General features: G+C 30.9%; 2 protein-coding genes across 2 annotated transcripts; both read left to right on the top strand.

The window, feature by feature from the left end:
• Window positions 1-6,981: 6,981 nt before the first annotated feature.
• On the top strand, window positions 6,982-9,021 carry LOC107889552 (cytochrome P450 94C1). Its single transcript, XM_016814021.2, has one exon. The coding sequence runs from the start codon at window positions 7,135-7,137 to the stop codon at window positions 8,671-8,673; it is 1,539 nt and encodes a 512-aa protein (XP_016669510.2). The 5' UTR covers window positions 6,982-7,134; the 3' UTR covers window positions 8,674-9,021.
• Window positions 9,022-16,692: 7,671 nt separating this feature from the next.
• Window positions 16,693-19,994, top strand: LOC107890342 (subtilisin-like protease SBT4.15). The gene is made up of 11 exons (XM_016814798.2): window positions 16,693-16,832; window positions 16,951-17,045; window positions 17,146-17,243; window positions 17,354-17,497; window positions 17,569-17,674; window positions 17,781-18,291; window positions 18,385-18,485; window positions 18,559-18,783; window positions 18,863-18,971; window positions 19,056-19,269; window positions 19,371-19,994. The coding sequence occupies exons 1-11, from the start codon at window positions 16,752-16,754 to the stop codon at window positions 19,916-19,918; spliced, it is 2,232 nt and encodes a 743-aa protein (XP_016670287.2). The 5' UTR covers window positions 16,693-16,751; the 3' UTR covers window positions 19,919-19,994.
• Window positions 19,995-20,510: the final 516 nt, after the last annotated feature.

Here is a 20,510-nt window from a genome sequence, read left to right as displayed (position 1 = left end):
TAAGCATGAGGGTTAGGATTTAATTTTAAGCAATACTATTCTCTACCCTCAATTATCACAAGAGAACTTTGAAAGGATATGTATATAATAATACGGCCCAGACTCGAAAGCTGATTCAATTTAAATTGATTTAAAAAATTAAAACTTTAAATTTAAGTAATTTTGAACTCTAAAAAATTTGAATCCAAGAATTCCAAATTAAAAATACTTTCATTTAAGAAAGCTCAAACCTAATGATTTAACCCAAAATTGATCTAATTCGAAATTAAAAAAATTCAATTTTCTAACTAAATAGCAAAAAGAGATGAATATAATATATAATAATACTAAAAATAAAATAAAATAAAATAAATTACAATAATTGAATTTAGGGTAAACTACATAAATAGTCACTCAACTATTAAAATTTTTTATTTTAGCACCCAAAATAAAAAAGAAAGTTTACAACTTAAGCACTCATGTTACATAGTTCGATCATTTTGGTTACTCTCGTTAAAATCACAAACAGAAAGTTGACGTTGCAGTTAAAAAATGATATAATAACAAGTTTAGCCTTCAACTTTTACATATTAAATTAATTTAGTCATAATTTTAAAAAATTAACCCTCAAAATTTATAAATGGTCTCAATTTTGATCCTAATTGTAAAAATAAATAAATAAATAAAAATACATAAATATTTTCAAAAAAATATAATAATAAAATTTAAAAAATACATAAAAATAAAAAGATTGTTGACAGGAAATATTAATATATAAAATTTTAAAAAATATAAAAATAGATAAATATTTTAAAAAGTATAATAATAGAATTAAAAATAAATAAATAAAAATCCCCCGACCACCATCCCTCCGCTTGTCATGTAAATGTCAACATGTCAAATTTACATATTTGTCGCTAAGTATTCACATTCAGACTTTTTACCATGTCAAATTTATAATTAGTATAATCACTAATTTCTAATTACTAGTAGAGAGGGAGAGGGAGAGGGATGATGGTGGGTGAGGGCCGGTAAGGGAGGGGGAGAGGGGTGGAGGTGCGCCATTTATAATTTTATTTATACCTCAAATTATAAGAGTTTAAAATAAATAAAGGTGAATATTTTGTATGTTAATAGTGTGTTTTTTTTATTTCTTAAATAATTTTAAAAAATTGACCCTTGTTTTTTTTTTAATACTTTTTTAACATTTTATTATATCTCTATGGGATATTTATTAATCCTTTAACTCCTATTTATGAAATCTAAAAATTCTATTAACAATGTACTAAATATTTTCTCAATAAATAATTACTCGTAATTAAAAAATTAATATATAAGTAAATAAATCTCTGTGAAGACTTAGGTGATGCGTTGATTGTGTTGTAACCAATGGAAAGGGAGTATTAATGTAAATAAGTGTTTAAATTGAATAAAATCTGGGCTAGATAGTTAGTTGTGCAACTACAATTTCAACCATCTTTCTTTTATTTCAACATGACTAAGTAAAATCCCTCCCTACTTCCTGTAAACCTCACTTCACTCTCCCTTACTTACAAACTAATCAAAATAGTTTACTTACTCAAAAAAAAAAAAGTTATTTTATTCAACATATACAGTTCTCTCTCAGGAACATAGCAAGCCTTCAATGTACCGACTGCCGAGAATTGTAAATTTATGAATTTAGTTAGTACAATTATTATAAAATCCTTAAATTACATCTTGATCATAACTTTTGAACGTAGTATGCGATAAAAAAAGATATCTACCCATTAAACTTCTATAAATATCAATTCTCTTTTAACAAAATAAATAAATTATAGTAATACTTCTCTCAAATAATTTTGCTTGACCTAATCTCTTCATCAATCATAATATCAAAATTTACTTAATATCCTTACATTCAAATCATCATTGTAATTAAGTAAAAACATTGGCAATAAAATAATCAAGTTCCACGGTGTACCAACTTATTTAATGAAAAGTAAACCCAAAATCTTCATCATCAACATCATTCATCTTGTTCATCACCTTCCTCTTTATACATCTGCTACAATTTCTCTGATTTACACTCTTTTTTTTTTGTGTGTGTGTGTAGTTTCTTTGCACCATTATCCAAAACTACTTATTTCCATTTTCACCTTCTTTTGGGTTTTTTTTCCCTTTTTAAAATACCCCCAATTAAAATATAAAAGCTCCCATCCTACCCAATTACAATATAAAAGCTCCCATCCTAAACCTAATGTCTTCTGCAATGAAGAAAAATATGCAAAGACGCAGGGAAAAAAAGGCACAACACAAACAATAATCCCCACACCATAGCACAAAATTAAGGGTATGTTTAGCATAGTGGAAAGAAGTTTAGAAATATGGAAAATTGAAGGGGTAAAAAGAATAGAATAATGGAAAATTTTATATATTTTTTCTTAGGTATGCTTCAAAGGAAAAATTAAAAAATTGAGAGAAAAAAATATTTTTTTATTCATTCCATAATAGAGTTGAAAAATGTGAGGAAAAAAAAAGAGAAAAATGTATAATTTTGAATTAACATATATCTTTCTTTATCATTTTCTCTCCTCTTATCATCCCAATTTGTAAGTATAGATTTTTATGCATTAAAATGAAAATGATTATCTATCTTATTTCATTTTCTTTTACTTTTCCTCCTTACCAAGCACATTCTAAAAACGGATTTGATACTAAACACAAGTTTTGATCATTTTTATACATATAATTTTGGTAATTTTTTTAAAATATAACATTTTTAAAATTTTGTATATATTTTTGAATATTTAACTTTATACATTTTAAATATTTTCAAGTGATAATGTGGTACAATCTAAGAGTATCATATCATTCTCATCTTAACAACATTATAAAAATAGACTAAAATACTTACAAAATCAAGTTCAAGATCGATCTGGACCAAAAAAAAAAGAAAAAAGTCTTAAACTAAGAAAAGATACCAAATGCTTTATCCCTTAGTTAAAGGTGGCAACTATAATGAGAACTTTTAAAATGGAAATAATGGGAATCAAAATGATCTTAGCCATTAAACTAAAATAATTGGCTCTAATCCTTAGATTTTATGTTTGTCTTACATTATTAAAATAAAACCAACAACACCTAATCTTTCTCTCTCTTTTTTTCTTTTTATGTGTAATTAAAGTAGCCAAAAAAAATGCATAATCTTTACTTTTAAATCTTACTTTTTTTGAGAAAAAAATTGGAAGGGAAAGCAAGATATTAGAATTGTTAAAATTAATCAATTTGTATATCAGGTATTTGTTTTTCTTGATTGACAAAATTGGTTAAATATTTCATTCTAAAAAAATATTTTTTTCCTTGGTTAAGTAAAAAGTGAAAACTTGGAATAAACCAAGAAAAAAATCTAAACTTTTTTAAAATGAAATGGTGGATCAGATTTTTTTAATTAAGAAAACAAATACCTAATATCCAAATTGATTAATCTTACTAACATTAATCTCTTGCTTTCCATTCTATTTTTTTCTCAAGAAAAATCTAAAAGTAAAGATTATCCAAAAAAAATTTACCCTAAGACTTCAATTACATAGTGAAAAGAAAAAAGAAGGGAAAGACTAAATGTTGCTGGTTTTATGTTAATAAGATAAGATAAATATAAAATCTAAGGCTTAGGGCCATTATTTTTTATATAAAGACTAAGATCATTTTAGTTCTCATTTTAAAAGTTCTCACTATAGTCATCTTAATTAAAAGGTAAAAACAATTTCTATAGTTGAAGTTATTAATAGATTCATGAATACATATATATATATATAAATTTTAGTATTAATTTTGGCTTAAATCACAAAATGATATTTAAACTATACTATTTTTATCAAGTTGGTACCTATTTTTTTTTATCATAAATGATATATAAACTATACTCCGTTACCCAAAGTGATATCTAAATAATTCTTTATTATCCAAATTACCGCGATCGTTAAAAAAAATTGTTAGCTAATTATTTTGTGACATGTGACACTTTTAAATTAAGTTTAAACCGAAAGAATAAAATTTAAATAAATTATCAAAAATCAAATTTAATTAAATTTTTACACTGTCTCCCTCTCACAACTTTTTCTTCTCTTTTAATGCATTTTTTTTAACTATGAAACAACTTTTCTTTGCAATTCTTTACCATTTTTTTCCTACTCAACTTCTTCCTAATATTTAGATCTCACTAGAGGTTCATTCAATATTAAATATTTTATGCAAAGTATATAAAAAGGAATGGAGGAAGTTACTTTGAAGAAAAATAATACATAGGTTTTGAATTGTAGTAAAAAATGAATGGAAATCAAGATTTTAAAAATAGTAAAGAAGCTCGTTAGAATCTAGTTTTTGTTGCTGAAAACATGGTTTTGGATAAGTTTTTCGACAGGTTCTTGAATTTTTTGCTATCAAAATTCTTCAGTGAAGAACAAAGAGATGAATAGATCCAAGTTGATTAAATAATCAATATGGTGGATTCGTACCTATCGGCAAATAGAAGAACATACTTTAGATTCAAGTTAATTTGATAGTTGGTATCGAAGCTCAGAGAAGAAAACTATTTGGATTTTGGTTTGCAAATTCATAAAGTTTAAAGCTATTTTATGAAAAAAATTTATAGAAGAGAAGGGAAATGTGAGCTTTTTATTGGTAAAAACGATAAAAGAGAAGAATATACAACAATAATTTTAACAACTCAGTGATTTAAATGAAAGTTTTTGAATACTTTAATAACCATTTTGTAAATTTTGAAGTTGAATAACTAAAACATAAATTTACTAATAGTAATACTTTAGTGTCAATGAGTGTACTCTTACCTTCTTTCTATAGAGTTAATAAATAATTTATTAGTGCCACATAAGCACAAATTAATAATATTAATGTAGAAGTGTCAAATTAAAAATACAAATTCAAGTACTAATTAAATCCAAAAAAATAATTAAGTATTTTTGAAAATAATTAGAAAACAAATTACATATTATTTTGTTATGTATTTATGAAAAATAAGCACGATGGCCACGAGTTTAGAAAAGGTGAAACAGGCGATGCTCCGAGAATCCATTGAAAAGCTTTTACATGAAAATATTCTTACTTTATAGATTAGGATGCCCTTTACTTTTTTAGCCCCGCAATTTTGAGCTTCCCTTTTTTGTTTAACAATAATTTTTCTATGAAATGCATTAATTACATTTTTTTAGTGGAATATTACATTAATTTTAATCTACCACTATAAACAAAAATTCCAGAAATTAATTAAATATCAATTAATTAAAAAATATTAATAAATTAAAGTTATATAACGAAAAAGTAATATATTAACAGAGTTATATATAATTTAATTAGTTTTAAGAAAAAAATCACTATCTTAAAAGACTTCAACCAAGACACCTAAAACCCTAAAACATTTTTATCAATAGCTAACAACCAAAATTACATTTCTAAAAAGTTTAGTCTTATCCAACTATTTGTTTTGGAGGAAAATAAACAAATGGAAAATTTTCAGTTTCAATATCTAAAATTTCAATCTTAGTTAAATTCATTAAATTATTTTTTGTTATTTTTAAAATTTAATGCAGTCTGTAATATTTTATTAATTTGCTAAATGACTGTCATCTGTGTTAAGGCTAAAATTTGAATTTCAAAAGTATAGGAACTGCAAATGATTAGAGAACATGAACTAATCCACAATTTTATGTGTACTACATGACTAATAACATAATTTAGCCAAATAGGTTTAAGATTTAACTACTCTATAGGCTTGATCATAGGCAAGATCAATGCAAAATTTTAGGCCTGGGCCCGACTCGAAAAATGGGCCTAAAATTTTATTCGAGCTTATCTCAGATTAAAAATGCTAAACTCGAGCCTAACTCGATCCACCCATATTAATTTTTTTATAAAAATAAATTTTAAAAAATAATACATCAAGTACACTAAAAACATTAAAATAAATATTTTTGAACAAATTGAAATTACATTAAAAAAAGCATTTATGTTTAAATAACACTAACATAGCTGTAACTTAGCAATCAAATGCCTCTAAATAGTAGCAAAATTAACAATAAAACAAGAGTTATACAATATTCAAACAATAAAAATAAAATAGTAACAATATAATAGCGAGATAATAGCAAAACATCAACAAAATTGCAGTAAAACAACAATGAAAAAACAACAAAACAAATTAATTTGAGCCAGGCCTAGCCGGACCAAAAAATCCTACCTGAGGCCCAACTTGTTTAGAAAATAGGTCTTATTTTTTTGCCCAAGACCATTTTACGAACCTATATTTTTGTCCAATTTTTTTTATTTTTTGAGCATACCTTCGAGGTTGAAGGTGGACTAACCCATGATTAGGTCTACTACTCTATTATCATTTGAATTGGGACAAAAATTCAGATTTTGAAAAGTATGAAAATTAAAATAGATCAAAGTGTAAAGAGTAAATTTAAACTTACTTAAAGTACATGCACTGATAGCATAATTTCATCATTAAATTGCATGAGTTGACGCAAGAAGGACTGCCCACTAACTGACTTTGTTATTTAGTGCACGAGGTTGTTTTCATTATTTTTTTTAAAAAAATTTAACTTTTAATTTAGGATTATGATATATAATGATAAATAATTTTTTATTTAGTGTTTTTAATTTGATATATTTATCTATTTAAATTTAGTTTTATTTATAATTTATTTTAATATTGTTGATATTTTATATATTATTATTAATTAATTTCAAATTACATATACTGATTTTCACATGAATACATATGTGATAAATTATTTTTATTAATAATATTATTAATTGAGTTTGTATCATAAATAAACTCGACACCTGTTCAACATCAATAACAATATCATGATAAACAATTATATTCATTTTGTATTATTATATTTATATGTCCAATTTATTTTATTTTTTAATTATTTATTATATATTATTTTAAAACCTATTTTAAATTTGTAGTTTTCATAAAATTTCTCGATTTTTTTAAAAATATTAAACTACTACTACAACATTGTGTGAAAGCTGTCTTCAACAACATTAAATTTTCAGAAACCGATTAATAAGACCTTCAGTTCTGCTATCTCTTCTCTATCTTTTTCATGTTTTGTTTTGTTTTAATTGAATGATTCTTCTCCTATGGAACTGGAACTTGAAACTTCCTGGTTCTTACAATGTCTTCATGCTTATTTTTGCTTCTTCCTTATCTTCACCTTGATTAAAATTCTTCCACTTTTGTCTCTCTTGTTTAGTTTGTTACCCAGACCAAAGCTGTGGTGCACCTGTGAGATTTGTCACACATATCTGAATATGAGTTGGTCAAAAAAATTTGAAAATCTTTGTGATTGGTACACTCACCTGCTAAAGAACTCGCCAGGGAACACCATCCATATCCATGTTCTGGGCAATACAATCACAGCCAACCCTGACAACGTGGAGTACATGCTCAAAACCAGATTTGAGAATTTCCCAAAAGGGAAACCTTTCTCCTTGATATTGGGTGACTTTCTTGGTCGAGGCATATTCAATGTGGACGGCGATTCCTGGAGGCTTCAGAAGAAGATGGCAAGCCTGGACCTTGGGAAACACTCCATTAAATCTTTCGCTTTTGAGATCATCAACTGTGAGATCAAAGACAGGCTTATCCCTTTATCGTCATCCTTTGCAGCTAGCCAAAAAGAACAACATCGGGTTCTGGATTTACAAGATGTGTTTAGAAGGTTTTCATTTGATACCATATGCAGGTTCTCTTTCGGGTTAGACCCTAAATGCCTGGAGCTTTCCTTACCCATGTCGAAATTCGCTAAGGCCTTCGACTTGGCCTCCAAATTATCAGCTGAGAGAGCAATGACCGCTTTCCCACTTGTATGGAAGCTCAAACGGGCTTTGAATTTAGGCAGTGAGAAGCAATTGAAGAAGGCCATCAAGATTATCCATATTCTAGCCAAAGAGGTGATAAGGCAAAGGCGCAAAATGGGATTTTTAACCCACAATGATCTTCTCTCCCGTTTCATGTGTACCGTAAACGATGAAACTTACCTAAGAGATGTTGTGATAAGCTTTTTGTTGGCTGGTCGTGACACGGTGGCATCAGGTTTGACAAGCTTGTTCTGGCTATTGGCAAAACATTCAAACGTAGAGTCAGAAATCAGACGAGAGGCAGACCGAGTCCTTGGAAAAAACCAGGAGCTTACAAGCTTCGGGGAGATGAAAGAACTCCATTATTTGCAAGCAGCAGTTTATGAAAGTATGAGACTCTACCCACCCATCCAATTCGATTCCAAGTTTTGTGTTGACGACGACATATTACCAGATGGGTCGTTGTTGAGAAGAGGTACTAGGGTTACTTATCATCCTTACGCCATGGGACGGATTGAAGAGATATGGAGTCCAGATTGCTTGGAGTTCAAGCCTGAAAGGTGGCTGAAAGACGACGGCGACTTCTCTCCTGAAAACCCTTTTAAGTACCCAGTTTTCCAAGCAGGATTCAGGGTGTGTCTGGGGAAAGAGATTGCTCTACTTGAGCTCAAAAGCGTCGCACTCTCACTCCTCCGAAGATTCCAAATCCAGTTAGCGACAAGACCGCATCCAACGTTACGATTCTCTCCCGGACTTACCGCCACTCTTAGTGGCGGACTCCCTGTCCTGATTCGTGAAAGAGAAGTAGCACCTGCGTAAAAGCCTCTCCAAAAACTAATAATTACCAGTTGTATGGCTGAAGTGATACTACAACCTCCAGACAGAAAGTGACCTATCTATGATTAGTGTTAACGAAAAGTGTCTCAGATTATCAGTATTATTGATCAGTCATTATAATATCTATCCGATGACTAGTGTGCTATAGGGCATTAGATCTTATTCTTGTACAAAAGATAAGTTATGGTGGCTGCCGTGTTTTTTTTTTAACTGTAAAAACAGATGGATTTGTTTCTGTCGATCAGTTTCCGTCAAGCTCATACCAGGAAACTATCTAGAGAAGTACTATCTTTTCATCTACCTTATTTCACTATTAGTTATTAATGCTTTTACACTTGGCATGAAAGTTTTATAGTTGAAATTAAACGATTATACATCAATATACAAATACAATAAATGCGAATGATGCTTTGGTGATTGAGACGTTAGAGTATAAATGAACAAATATCTATATATAGCTTACTTTTGAGAAGTGGATAGGCAGTTCATTAATAACGGGGGAAACCAAAGAAAGAGACAGAACTGGTGAGGTAGTTGGGAAGCCCGAAAAGGCACCCCCTCGTAATATTGGACTGAGATGATACAATATGAATAGACAAATTTTACGTAATATGAAATGATTAATTTATATACCTTGATTATGACATAAAATTTGATGTATATCCCACCACAATGGCAAAAGTATAGACAAATAATGGTGCAACATCGAAAGAGAGAAAACTTTTTCCTACAAGGTCTTCACGTGCGTCCTTTTATCGGTTTCTGGCAAGGGGTTTTGTTGTGGGTGCCAATGCGGTTGCAGTCTTCAATGTCGGGTATATTATAGATCTCTGCCCGCCCTTTTGTGATACTTCTTTATAGGACACTATTAAAGCTTACTGGGAAAATTGATCTCTATAGAGAAATTTAATACGATCTGGCTTTGAATTTAAGACATTTTAATTATGGGTTGGTTCCAATACAAAATGTAGGACATTATTCTCATGCATAATAATAGAAAGTGATTCATTGGAAAAAACTATGAATAAATCTGCTGGTTCCATATGTTTTCCTAAGCATCACATTTTATAATGCCTCAAGAAGGATACTTTGACCTCAAATTACTCATGCATTGGATAATCTGGGAAAGAGTATGGGTATTTGTGTTTTAATTAGATTACGAAAACCGATATTCAAGGGTAAAGCTTGAAAAATTGTGGAATAGTGGTGTCGGTCCAATGGATGCTTTAGTTGAATTTCCAAGCTCTTCCTTCGAAGCAGAAGATCAACATGGCGGTCATTGGATTGGAAAGGATATGTTAAATAATTCACTTATGAGTGCAATCATCTAATATTAAAATGTCTACACTACTATTATTAGACCTGGACATCAATTTAAGAATTTACTATAAACAAATACACGTTTTTGGCTGTATGTATATGTAACTGTTATTAATATAAACATTTATCTTAATGCAAATGTCGGTGGCTATCAGTTGTTGTCCTACCTTTAAGTAAATTTTACACTTTCAATATTAGCACTATTATCCATGCAATTGGCGGCTATAATGAAGAGTTTACCCACAAATGTTTTAATAAATTTTTACTTTCAAAGTTTAACATAATTACCCTTAGAAGCATATGAACAATCTCCCTTGTTATGTACCAAGTTACAATCACTTAACGCTCCCTTCTTTATGTATTACAAACAAACAAAAAAATCAAACGATCCTAAAAACTGATGACTTTTATTTTAGTCTAGATTTTGTAACATTTGAGGACCTCATTTTTATTATATTTTATAATTTTTCAGATTAATTATATTTTATTTAGATTTTATTATTTTTAAAGTTAGTTTAGATTTTTTTCTCTTTATATTGTAGGTTTTGGATGAAGGATGAAAATTTTAGAGCATAGAATAAAATGTAATAAAGAGAAGTCTTCCAATCCACCGGATTTAATTTAGTGCTATGGAATATAATCTTTAATTTAAAAATTTTGTCAACAAGCAGTCATCTCCATCACAATTTTTACTCCTAATGGAGCGATGCAATTAAGGTCCTAAAAGCAAGGGTGACATGATTAAAAGAGAAAAGGAAGAAGAAAAGAGTAAGAAATCAACTTGGAGGCTAAGGAACAATTTTCTCATACAAAGGGGAACTTCAAGCTTGCAAAGATGAGAAGAAAAAGAGACTCGGAGTGCTCGACATTAATTCGATAACTGTTTTTTTAAAGAATTTGATAACTGTTTTTTTCTCTAGATTATTTCTTTTTACCTTTTATCAATCCAAGTTTGTTTTGAATTTCTTCTTGTGTGGTTTTCTCAATTCCACATGAACTAAACTATATTTTCTTGGAACAATGATGAATCGTACTATTTCTTAATTAATTAATTAATTAATTTTCTCTTCAATTGTTTTGATCTTTGCTAAATTTATTCAGTCCTATGCTTATTTAATCTGCTTTCCTGATCACTAAGTTGTATTAATTTGATAATCTTAATTTATCTTGGAAAAGAAAATTAAGGTTGCGATCTCAGCTGAATAAATTAGGATTAACTTTTGTAGCATCGATGAATAAATCAATTTGCGGCTAGGATAAGAATATACCTAATGTCCTAACCAACCCAAGTTTCATCCTGGTGACTTCGCTTAACTTGCCTAACATAATAATATAGCTAGTGTGGAAGGGGGATTACCTTAGCTGGATACTGGAAGCGTCTAGTTACTATCATTGAATCCCGAGTTAGTAATTACATATGTTGACAATTAAATGATAGATAATTGATTAACTACAATATGTGAAGTTAGAGTTCCAAGATCTTAAAATTGATTGAGAAATTTAGAGATTTTCATTGTTTTAGTTTAATAAAATTTTCATGCTTTATTAGTTTAGTTTTAGTAGTAATTAGAATTAATTTTCTTGATTTGGATTAGATACAATTGAATAGTTGACACTTAGCAACTTAGAATTTAGTTCTCGTGGGAACGATATCGTTTTATCACTTTATTACTTGATTTGGGAATGCATTTGTATAACGAATTTTCACACATTAGAAGTGGAGAAAAAAGATCACATTCTAGAAGCAATTTAGATATTAACCATAATATAAGACAAACCTTGAATGATTTATTCGGATTATGTGATGAAGATATTTATTGGAACAAGAAGAAAGCGACGATTCTTTTGATGTAGCAAGTTTTGATTCAAACACAATTATTGTAGCCGTCAATTTAAGGGATGAGGTTGATGTTGAGTCTTTTTGTAACAACCCGATTTAAACCCTAGTCGAAACGATGGTTTCAGGACCACAAATCCGAGTCAGAAAAATATTTTAATATTATTTTCCGTGTTTAAAATATGTGAATTGATATGTGTGAAATTTTCGTATGAAAATTTTATCGTTTGAGTACTCGATTTAATAAAAGGACTAAATTACGTAAAATGCAAAAGTTACATTCTAATTGTTCAAGTGTTTATTTGCTATGTTCTACTAAAATAGAAGTCCCTATTAATTAATTAAACTATTATTTTATGATAGTGGAGATTGGTGGTTTGGCATATATGAAATTATGTATTATTATAAAGGATAAAAAGATAAATGGTATATTAAAATGTAATTAATAAAAACAAAACAAAAAATGGCCATGCAAATTGATCTTTTGGCCGAATATTGATGAGAAAAAGAAAGCCATTGAAGCTTCCTTAGTTTCGGCACTTGCATAAAGTGATTTAGGTATGTTTTGTGTTCGGTTTTTGATAATTTTTACGTTTTTGAGATCGTTGCTTTGAATACTATCCGACCCATGCTAGAATTTCTGATTTTAATGAATGTTTTGAGTTGTTCCATTGATGAATATTTGTGTCTTGTGATATTTGATGATGAAATATTAAACATATGTTTTAGATTAACATGTTTTGTATTGAAGTTTTTGATGATTTTGAGTAATTAGGACTAAATTGTATAAATAATAAATTGAGGGACTAAAATGTGAAATAAATGAAATATATACACTAGTATGAGTATAAGGAATATTCGGCCTAACTATGTTGTTGTGAGATTTTTCGTGTTTTATGCAATATAGACTAAATTGTGAAAAATGTGAAATATCAGGGGTAAAAGTGTAATTTGCCCATTTGTGTGTTTTTGGATGAATTTGGTTGAATATTTGATTTAATAAGTTTAATTTATATTAATTTAGATCAAGAAAAGAGAAAATCAGATTTAGATCGAGGGAAAAATAAAGTTGTCGACTAGCCGATCCCTACCAGTTTTTCATCGTCCGAGGTAAGTCTATAAGCAAATAGATATTATTAATTCTGATTATGTATGAGTTAGTATGATGATTTGGAATTTATAGATTTATAGTAAAGTTAGCATGCTGAGTTAGTATGCTGAGGTAAGTCTATAATGCATTTGAGCTAATTTGACTGAGTTATAACATATGAAAATCTGTATGAACTATATGGTATATTTGGAATTTTTGATATATATATAAATTGTTTATAAGATAACTTTTAATAGTGATATTCGGACTTTGAGCCTAGCAAACCTTGTGTTGGTGAATTAAATCGGGCTTTATGCCTAGCAGGCTTATTGCTGGTGTATAAAATCAAACCTTGAGTTTAGCAGGCCTTGTGCCAGTGTAAAATACAGGCTTATGCCTAGCAGGCTTTATGCCGGTGATTACTTATAAGTTTATGCCTAAAAGACTTCATGCTAATGTGGCATTTGAATACGTTAAACGAGCTAAATGGCCAGGTATGAATTAACTTGTTACCTACTTAAAATAATGTAAGTAAGTAACTTGATTATTTGTTACAAATCATGTGTGATGCAAATGAAATATGTATGTGATTATGGTATGTGTATTCGGTCTTATGATCGAATGATATGAATATTATGGATTTGGTCTTTGAATATGTATATACAAGACCAAGTATATTCGGCCATATGGATAGTTCGTGTACGTGATGTTATATTACGATTTTTGAGCTTGTGTATATGAGTGTATGTACATTTAGTTATATATTGACAACTTGATTTTAAAGGTTGGATGATAATTAATTATTTTAATTATATGAGCATTTGGTCAAGGAGGAATTGTTCAATGAAATTATATGTTACATATGTATGGAATTAAAAGCTTGAAATTAAATGTGATTACAAATGTATAAGTTGAATTATTTGATTGAAATGATTTAGTATTGAGATGATATTATGCATTAATTGTTTAATTTTCTTAAGGCTTACTAAGCTAAGTTAGCTTACTTTGTGTATTTTCGTTTACCCTGTTTTATAGATTTTAGATTCAAGTTACAAGCTCGGGGATCGTCAGAAAAGTTCATCACACTATCCACTACTTCGGTATTTTTATAGTTGAACTTGAACTATGGCATGTATAGGTTGGAATATACTTTTTAAATGTTGGACTTTGGTTTGTATGTATATAAGTCATGCGAAAATGGCTTGTTTATTCATTGTAATTTTGGTTTTAACTTTTGAATATGCTATAGACATGTTTGATTGTGGTTTTGATGCTGCGGCTATTATATGTGTTTATATGTGAACCATGGTTAAAATATTGTTAATGTTGATAAAGTTATGCCAAAGTATATGTGATTGATATAATTGGTTTGATGTGAAATTGTGGTTAGATATTTTGTTGAATGATACGCTTGATATATAAATGATATATATCAGGTAAATGGCCATGATTTGAAGTGTTGATATTTGGTTATGTGATGAAGTAGGTAAGGATAATATATATATCTCTTTGATCATTGATTTTAAATATGACTTTAGGTGTGTGAATAGCATGTGAAACAACATGTTTTGATTCGGCAATAAGGTGAATTAGTTTTTGGTGGATGTTGGACAAATTGGGATAACATGTATTTGATATTAAAAGTCGATTGTTTTGAATATATGGATACATATATATACATATTTAGCCGAATATGTGAATGTTGAATTAGTTTTGGAACATGCCTACTGTTACTTTGCTTAATAAGTGATAATAATATGTGTGATTATTTGGTTTAGTTCTTGGAAATGTTTTATGCGTGTAAAGTGATAGAGTATAATGGAAGTTGACATCATATAAGGCATATGTATTTTTGCATGTTATACATATATTCGGCTATAGTTTTAATAAATGACCATATGAATAATAACTTAGGTTTTTAATGAGTAAGTTGATTGAGATAAAACTTATAATAAGGTTGCATGTATGTATGGTCTTAAATAATGTGTAATGAGATATTTTAATCCTTATGCTTATATTCGGCCTTTTAATAACGATTATGGTGGAATGTTATTTAATTTATGTGTAACATGTAAAATTTAGTTTGATTTAGTATTTATTCAAATGTGATGTATTAAGATAATTAATTTCTATATATATCCATGAATGTCCAAAAGGTGTGATTCGTTTGGTATTACCTTGTAACCCCTTTCCGCCAACGGATACGGGTTAAGGGTGTTACTCTTTTAATGAAGAAGTGATGACTCTATTTAGAGTTAGAATCAGGCCCAACCACTAGTACGTATGTGATTCACAAACATTAATACATTGTTCTCTTATTATCAATAGCATGCCAAGTTGAAAAAGTTTAGTATCGTGAAGAGATTAGTGTGCAAAAAAGGTTGTGAAGTCCTCAAAATGATTTCTTAACTTGTGATAAAGGTGACAAAACCGGTGAAAATAATAGTAGCAAGAGAAGTAGTTGTCTTACAAGGGTAAATGTTGTATTAGAAAATGGTAAAATGTGACGTGTAACTCAAGTTAAGATAGAACATTCTCATGAATTACTTTTGGGCATGTCTAGATTTAAGATTATACATAAGCATGTTTCGAATCAATTAAAGAGAACTCTTGAGGTAAATGATATGGTTGGCCTTTGAATTTGTAAGAACATTAAATTAACTCGAATTCAATTAAGTAAAACAGATGAAATAGTGTTTACCAAAGGATTGCAAAAAGTTATTAATAGCAAGAGGCTAATTCTGTTGAAGAGAGATGCCAAGTTGTTGTTGTTTTGCAAAATGCGAAGGAAAGATGGAGACTTTTACCATCATATAGATCTTGATGGTGATGGAAGATTAAAAAAATTATCAAGATTCATTCTCAGGGTAAAAAAACATGCACAAATTTTCACCACAATTTATCTTATGAATAAATACAATGTGCAATTTGCTTCATTTGTGAGAGCTAATCACCATGGTCTCTTTATCCTTCTTGGGTGTGCTGTAATTTCATGTGAAGATGTAACAACATTTGGGTGATTGTTTTCATCGTGGCTCTCTAATATGTTGGTGTCTTGCTTCAATCGATAATTTGTTGCTGCAATTTCGTTAAAATACTTGATGCACTCATTTGTGAGAGCTAATCACCATGGTCTCTCTCTATCCTTCTTGGTGTGCTGTAATTTCATGTGAAGATGCAACAGCATTTAGGTGATTGTTTTCACCGTGGCTCTTTAATATGTTGGTGTCTTGCTTCAATCAAGAATTTGTTGCTGCAATTTCGTTAAAATACTTGATGCACCATTTGCTCAATTTTGTTGTTTCTTGGCTTTGCGATTTTTAGAAAAAGCTGAGATAGTTTTGTAGGATTTTAGCTCACCCAATGAAGTTTAAGATCAAATGTCCCAATATAAAGTGAACAATATCTTATCCGTTAATTCAGGATTAAACTTAATCATTATAAATTACCATACAAACTAATAATAAAATTAAAACCTCTATTGGAAATAAAAACTAATAGTAAACCTATTCATTGCATGCAAGAACAATGACTTGGAACGAGCAACTCTAACTAATATGAAGATCCACGAAAAGGGGCCATTAAAAATCAGACTTTTCAAATTCATTCTCATTCTTATGAATTAATTAGTCAAAACATCACTCACCGTGCTTTACGCTCGGAGCTCATCTGTTGCATGCATGCGTGGAAATGGCAGCGCTACTAAACAAGATCTCTCATGATTTTTTTTCCTCGTGATATGATCTATTTATAGCACACAAAATAGACACTCTTCACTCACGTTCTTCTTTTTAACATTAGTGCTCTGTAACAATGATTCTATCTTTTGCTTCTTGCCTTTTATGTCTTGCAACAGCTAACTTTGTCCAGGGATCAATAGAAAATGAACGAAAGGTGTATATAATCTCTTCCTGATATCCTATTTCACCAATTTTTTTCACAATTATTTGGTTTCTTTTACTCTCTCGATGTTAATTTGATATATATATATATATACACTGTTTAACAACAGCCATATATCGTATACATGGGTGAAGTACCTGAATATGGAGTCAGGATTTCGGTCATGGATGAACATGATAAGCTGCTTTCGAAGGCAATTGGAGAGTAATGCATACTTTTGCAAAATAAAGTTGATTTGTACTAATAAATTGTCTCATTAAGACTGTTTTTAAATGATACATATTTACTGTTATTTTTCTTGTAGTGAGAATATAGTAAGAGAATCCAAAATACATAGCTATGGAAAGAGCATCAATGCTTTTGCAGCAAGGCTTTTGCCAGATGAAGCAAAGAGATTATCAGGTCTATAAGAAATATCAATATATATATTTGGAATTATATTTGATGTGTATATTTTTATGCTGGAATCTCCCATTTCAAAGATTAATGTTAATGTTGGCATTGCTTAACAGATGAAGATGGTGTAGTGTCAGTATTTGAAAGCTCAAAGCGCAAACTTCTTACAACAAGATCATGGGATTTTCTAGGAATGCCTGAAAGTTCTAACAGGAATGCCATTGTTGAAGGCAAAATCATAGTTGGTTTATTGGACACTGGTAAATGTGGGAAAAACAAGTTATTTTTTTTTATCTTTGAAATTGTATTTATTTTTTTAATGTTGTTACAGGTATTTGGTCAGGATCTCCTAGTTTTAATGATACGGGTTATGGACCTCCACCAGCTAAATGGAAGGGTAAATGTGACAAAGGGGCCAACTTTACTGGTTGCAACAAGTAATTTCTCCAACTTAAAACGGGAAAATTTACATAACAATTGTGATTTTTTTTTAACATCTTAGTGCATAAGATTTTGATGTTGAAGCTTTTGTAACATTGGCAGTAAAGTCATTGGTGCAAGATACTATCATATAGACAACTACGGTCCTAATCCCGATGAGCCGACACCTGTTGATACCGACGGCCATGGCACCCATACAGCCTCCACTGCTGCTGGCATAGCTGTAAAGAACTCCAGCCTATATGGCATAGCCAAAGGAACGGCTCGAGGTGGCGTGCCATCCGCCCGTATAGCCATGTACAAAGTTTGCTGGAGCGATGGGTGTAGCGATATGGATGTTCTGGCTGCATTTGATGATGCCATCGTCGATGGAGTAGACGTGATATCCCTTTCCTTAGGCGGTGCCTCCAGGGATTTTTTCAATGATTCTGTCGCTATAGGAGCTTTCCATGCGATGAGGAAAGGGATCTTAACATCCTGTGCCGGAGGAAACGACGGCCCAATGCTCACAACTGTTGAAAATGTTGCACCATGGATCTTAACCGTCGCTGCTAGCAGTATTGATAGGCAATTCACCTCGCTTATTAAGCTCGGCAATGGAATGATGACTTCTGTATGTTTCTGAACTCTCTTATGAATTCCTGCAGTCAGCTTATATATTGCATAATAATAATCATACTAAATCCGATGTCCTACATCAATATAGGGCAATGGAATCAACACATTTTCGATGAAAACCAAGATGTACCTTTTCACGAACGGAGCCCATGCAACCAATGTTTCTGGAAATTACTACGGAAATGTCAGGTATAAATTAGGCCTCGTGCGTTTCTCTAATTGCATTAGGCTCTAATCACATCGTGTTTAAACATGATTAAAGTGCATGCGATACCGGAACACTGGGCGAGAACAAGGTGAAAGGAAAGATCGTGTATTGCCTAGGGAATTCAGGACAAGATTATACGATCAGAATGCTGGACGGGGCAGGAACCATAATGGCAGTTGATGAACCAACAGACTATTACTTCCTCACTCTTATACCTGCAACCATTGTGCTTCGTAACAAGACCGGCGATAGGCTTGATCGATATATAAACTCTACCAAGTAAGCCTTCTTTTTGATTAATTCTTTTTATTTTCAGAAGCTTTCATTCAACAATGTGAAAAGAACTGGATGATCCCAGGAACCCTCAAGCTGTCATATATAAGACTAGAACTGTTCACATGAAAGCTCCCTTTGTAGCATCTTTCTCATCTAGAGGGCCTCAACTAACAAACTTCAACATTCTCAAGGTAAAATCAATCTTCTCGCCACCCTCTCCCATTGCTCTTTATTTTCATTTCTAACTTGAGTCGAGACTTCCCATGGCTGGCCAGCCCGACATTACTGCTCCAGGATTAAACATATTGGCTGCCTACACAAAACTGAACACTGTAACTGACGAAACAATTGACCAACGCTATTCGGCGTTTAACTTTATGTCCGGCACATCAATGGCTTGCCCTCATGCTTCAGCTGCTGCAGCATATGTCAAGTCATTCCATCCAGACTGGTCGCCTGCTGCAATCAAGTCTGCTCTCATGACTACTGGTAAAACTTCCAAATCACATCAACCAAATAGATTGGTTATCAAATGAAAGACAAGATATTCATTTTTCTAATTCAATCACCATATCATTTTCTTACTTTAGCAACACCCATGAAAATCAAAGACAAATATGGGGAGCTAAGCTCAGGATCGGGTCAGATAAATCCAGCTAGAGCTGTACACGCTGGGCTCATCTATGACATTAGCGAAAGTTCTTATATAAGTTTCCTTTGCAAAGAAGGGTTCAATAGCACCACCATTGACCTACTCATTCGAGGCAAGCAAAAATATAACTGCTCAAGCTTTAAACCTGAATTAGGGTTTGACGGGCTCAATTATCCATCCATGCACATCCAACTGAACAGTACCGAATCGAGAATTTCAGCAGTGTTTTACAGGATTGTGACTTATGTTGGATTCCGGAATACCAAGTTCACGGCAAAAGTGACATCTCCCAAGGAACTTTCCATCACAGTTATCCCGGAAACATTGAAATTTACTAGGAAACATCAGAAGAAATCTTTCAGAGTTTCGGTGAAGGGCAGTTCAATGAAGAATGGGACAGATATCCTATCAGCTACGCTTGATTGGAGGAGTAACAAAGGGCACAGTGTTAAAAGCCCTATTGTTATCTTTAAACAACAGCCATAGTTTTGATGTTGGCATTAAATAGTTCTTAGTCGATTCCCATTTATCCATTTTTGTATATCAAAAATCAGTTCTTTCATAAATCGGTCAGCATAGCAATATTTCATAAAAAGCAACAAATCAAAATATGGCATTCATTGAGCAAGAGTGAAGAGAACAAAAATAAAAATGATGGAAGATATAAAATCAACTAGAAATTTTCACTATAGTAGAGGGGCCAAAGTGACGACATGATCTGTTCTATTCTCTGGTTCAGCAAGAAATGCAGAGTCCCTGCTGAACTCAAAGGTGTAAGTGCAAGGACCTCCTCTTTGATGTGAAATCTTAGACATTGACCACCTCCATCTGGCAGAGGCTTTACTGGAGTACAATTCAAGTGGACCACCTCCTTTTTTTTATGTGATTAATCCTACTTAAATAAAATAATTAGTGGGAGCCGCAACTTTGTGATTCTTTTCTTCAAAAATTGTGTAACGAACGAGTAATGAGCCAAAAGAATCATTATGACGAGATGTAATATTGAATCAACTCAAAATATATTCTTAAATGGTATAATTAATGCATGTATTGGTTGTTGAGTTAGGACTGTTGTTGG

This window comes from Gossypium hirsutum, chromosome A09, assembly GCF_007990345.1.
Source record: "Gossypium hirsutum isolate 1008001.06 chromosome A09, Gossypium_hirsutum_v2.1, whole genome shotgun sequence".
Classification (NCBI taxonomy): domain Eukaryota; kingdom Viridiplantae; phylum Streptophyta; class Magnoliopsida; order Malvales; family Malvaceae; genus Gossypium; species Gossypium hirsutum.
Note: the sequence above shows the minus strand (reverse complement) of the source record. Positions and strands in the feature narration are given on the sequence as shown.

Excerpts from the sequence above, each read along its gene's own strand:
- LOC107890342 (XM_016814798.2), top strand. The coding sequence starts at position 16,752 with ATGATTCTATCTTTTGCTTCTTGCCTTTTATGTCTTGCAACAGCTAAC. Across the intron at positions 16,833-16,950 it reads CAATAGAAAATGAACGAAAG|CCATATATCGTATACATGGG; the intron begins GTGTATATAATC and ends GTTTAACAACAG. Across the intron at positions 19,270-19,370 it reads GTCTGCTCTCATGACTACTG|CAACACCCATGAAAATCAAA; the intron begins GTAAAACTTCCA and ends TTCTTACTTTAG.
- LOC107889552 (XM_016814021.2), top strand. The coding sequence starts at position 7,135 with ATGGAACTGGAACTTGAAACTTCCTGGTTCTTACAATGTCTTCATGCT.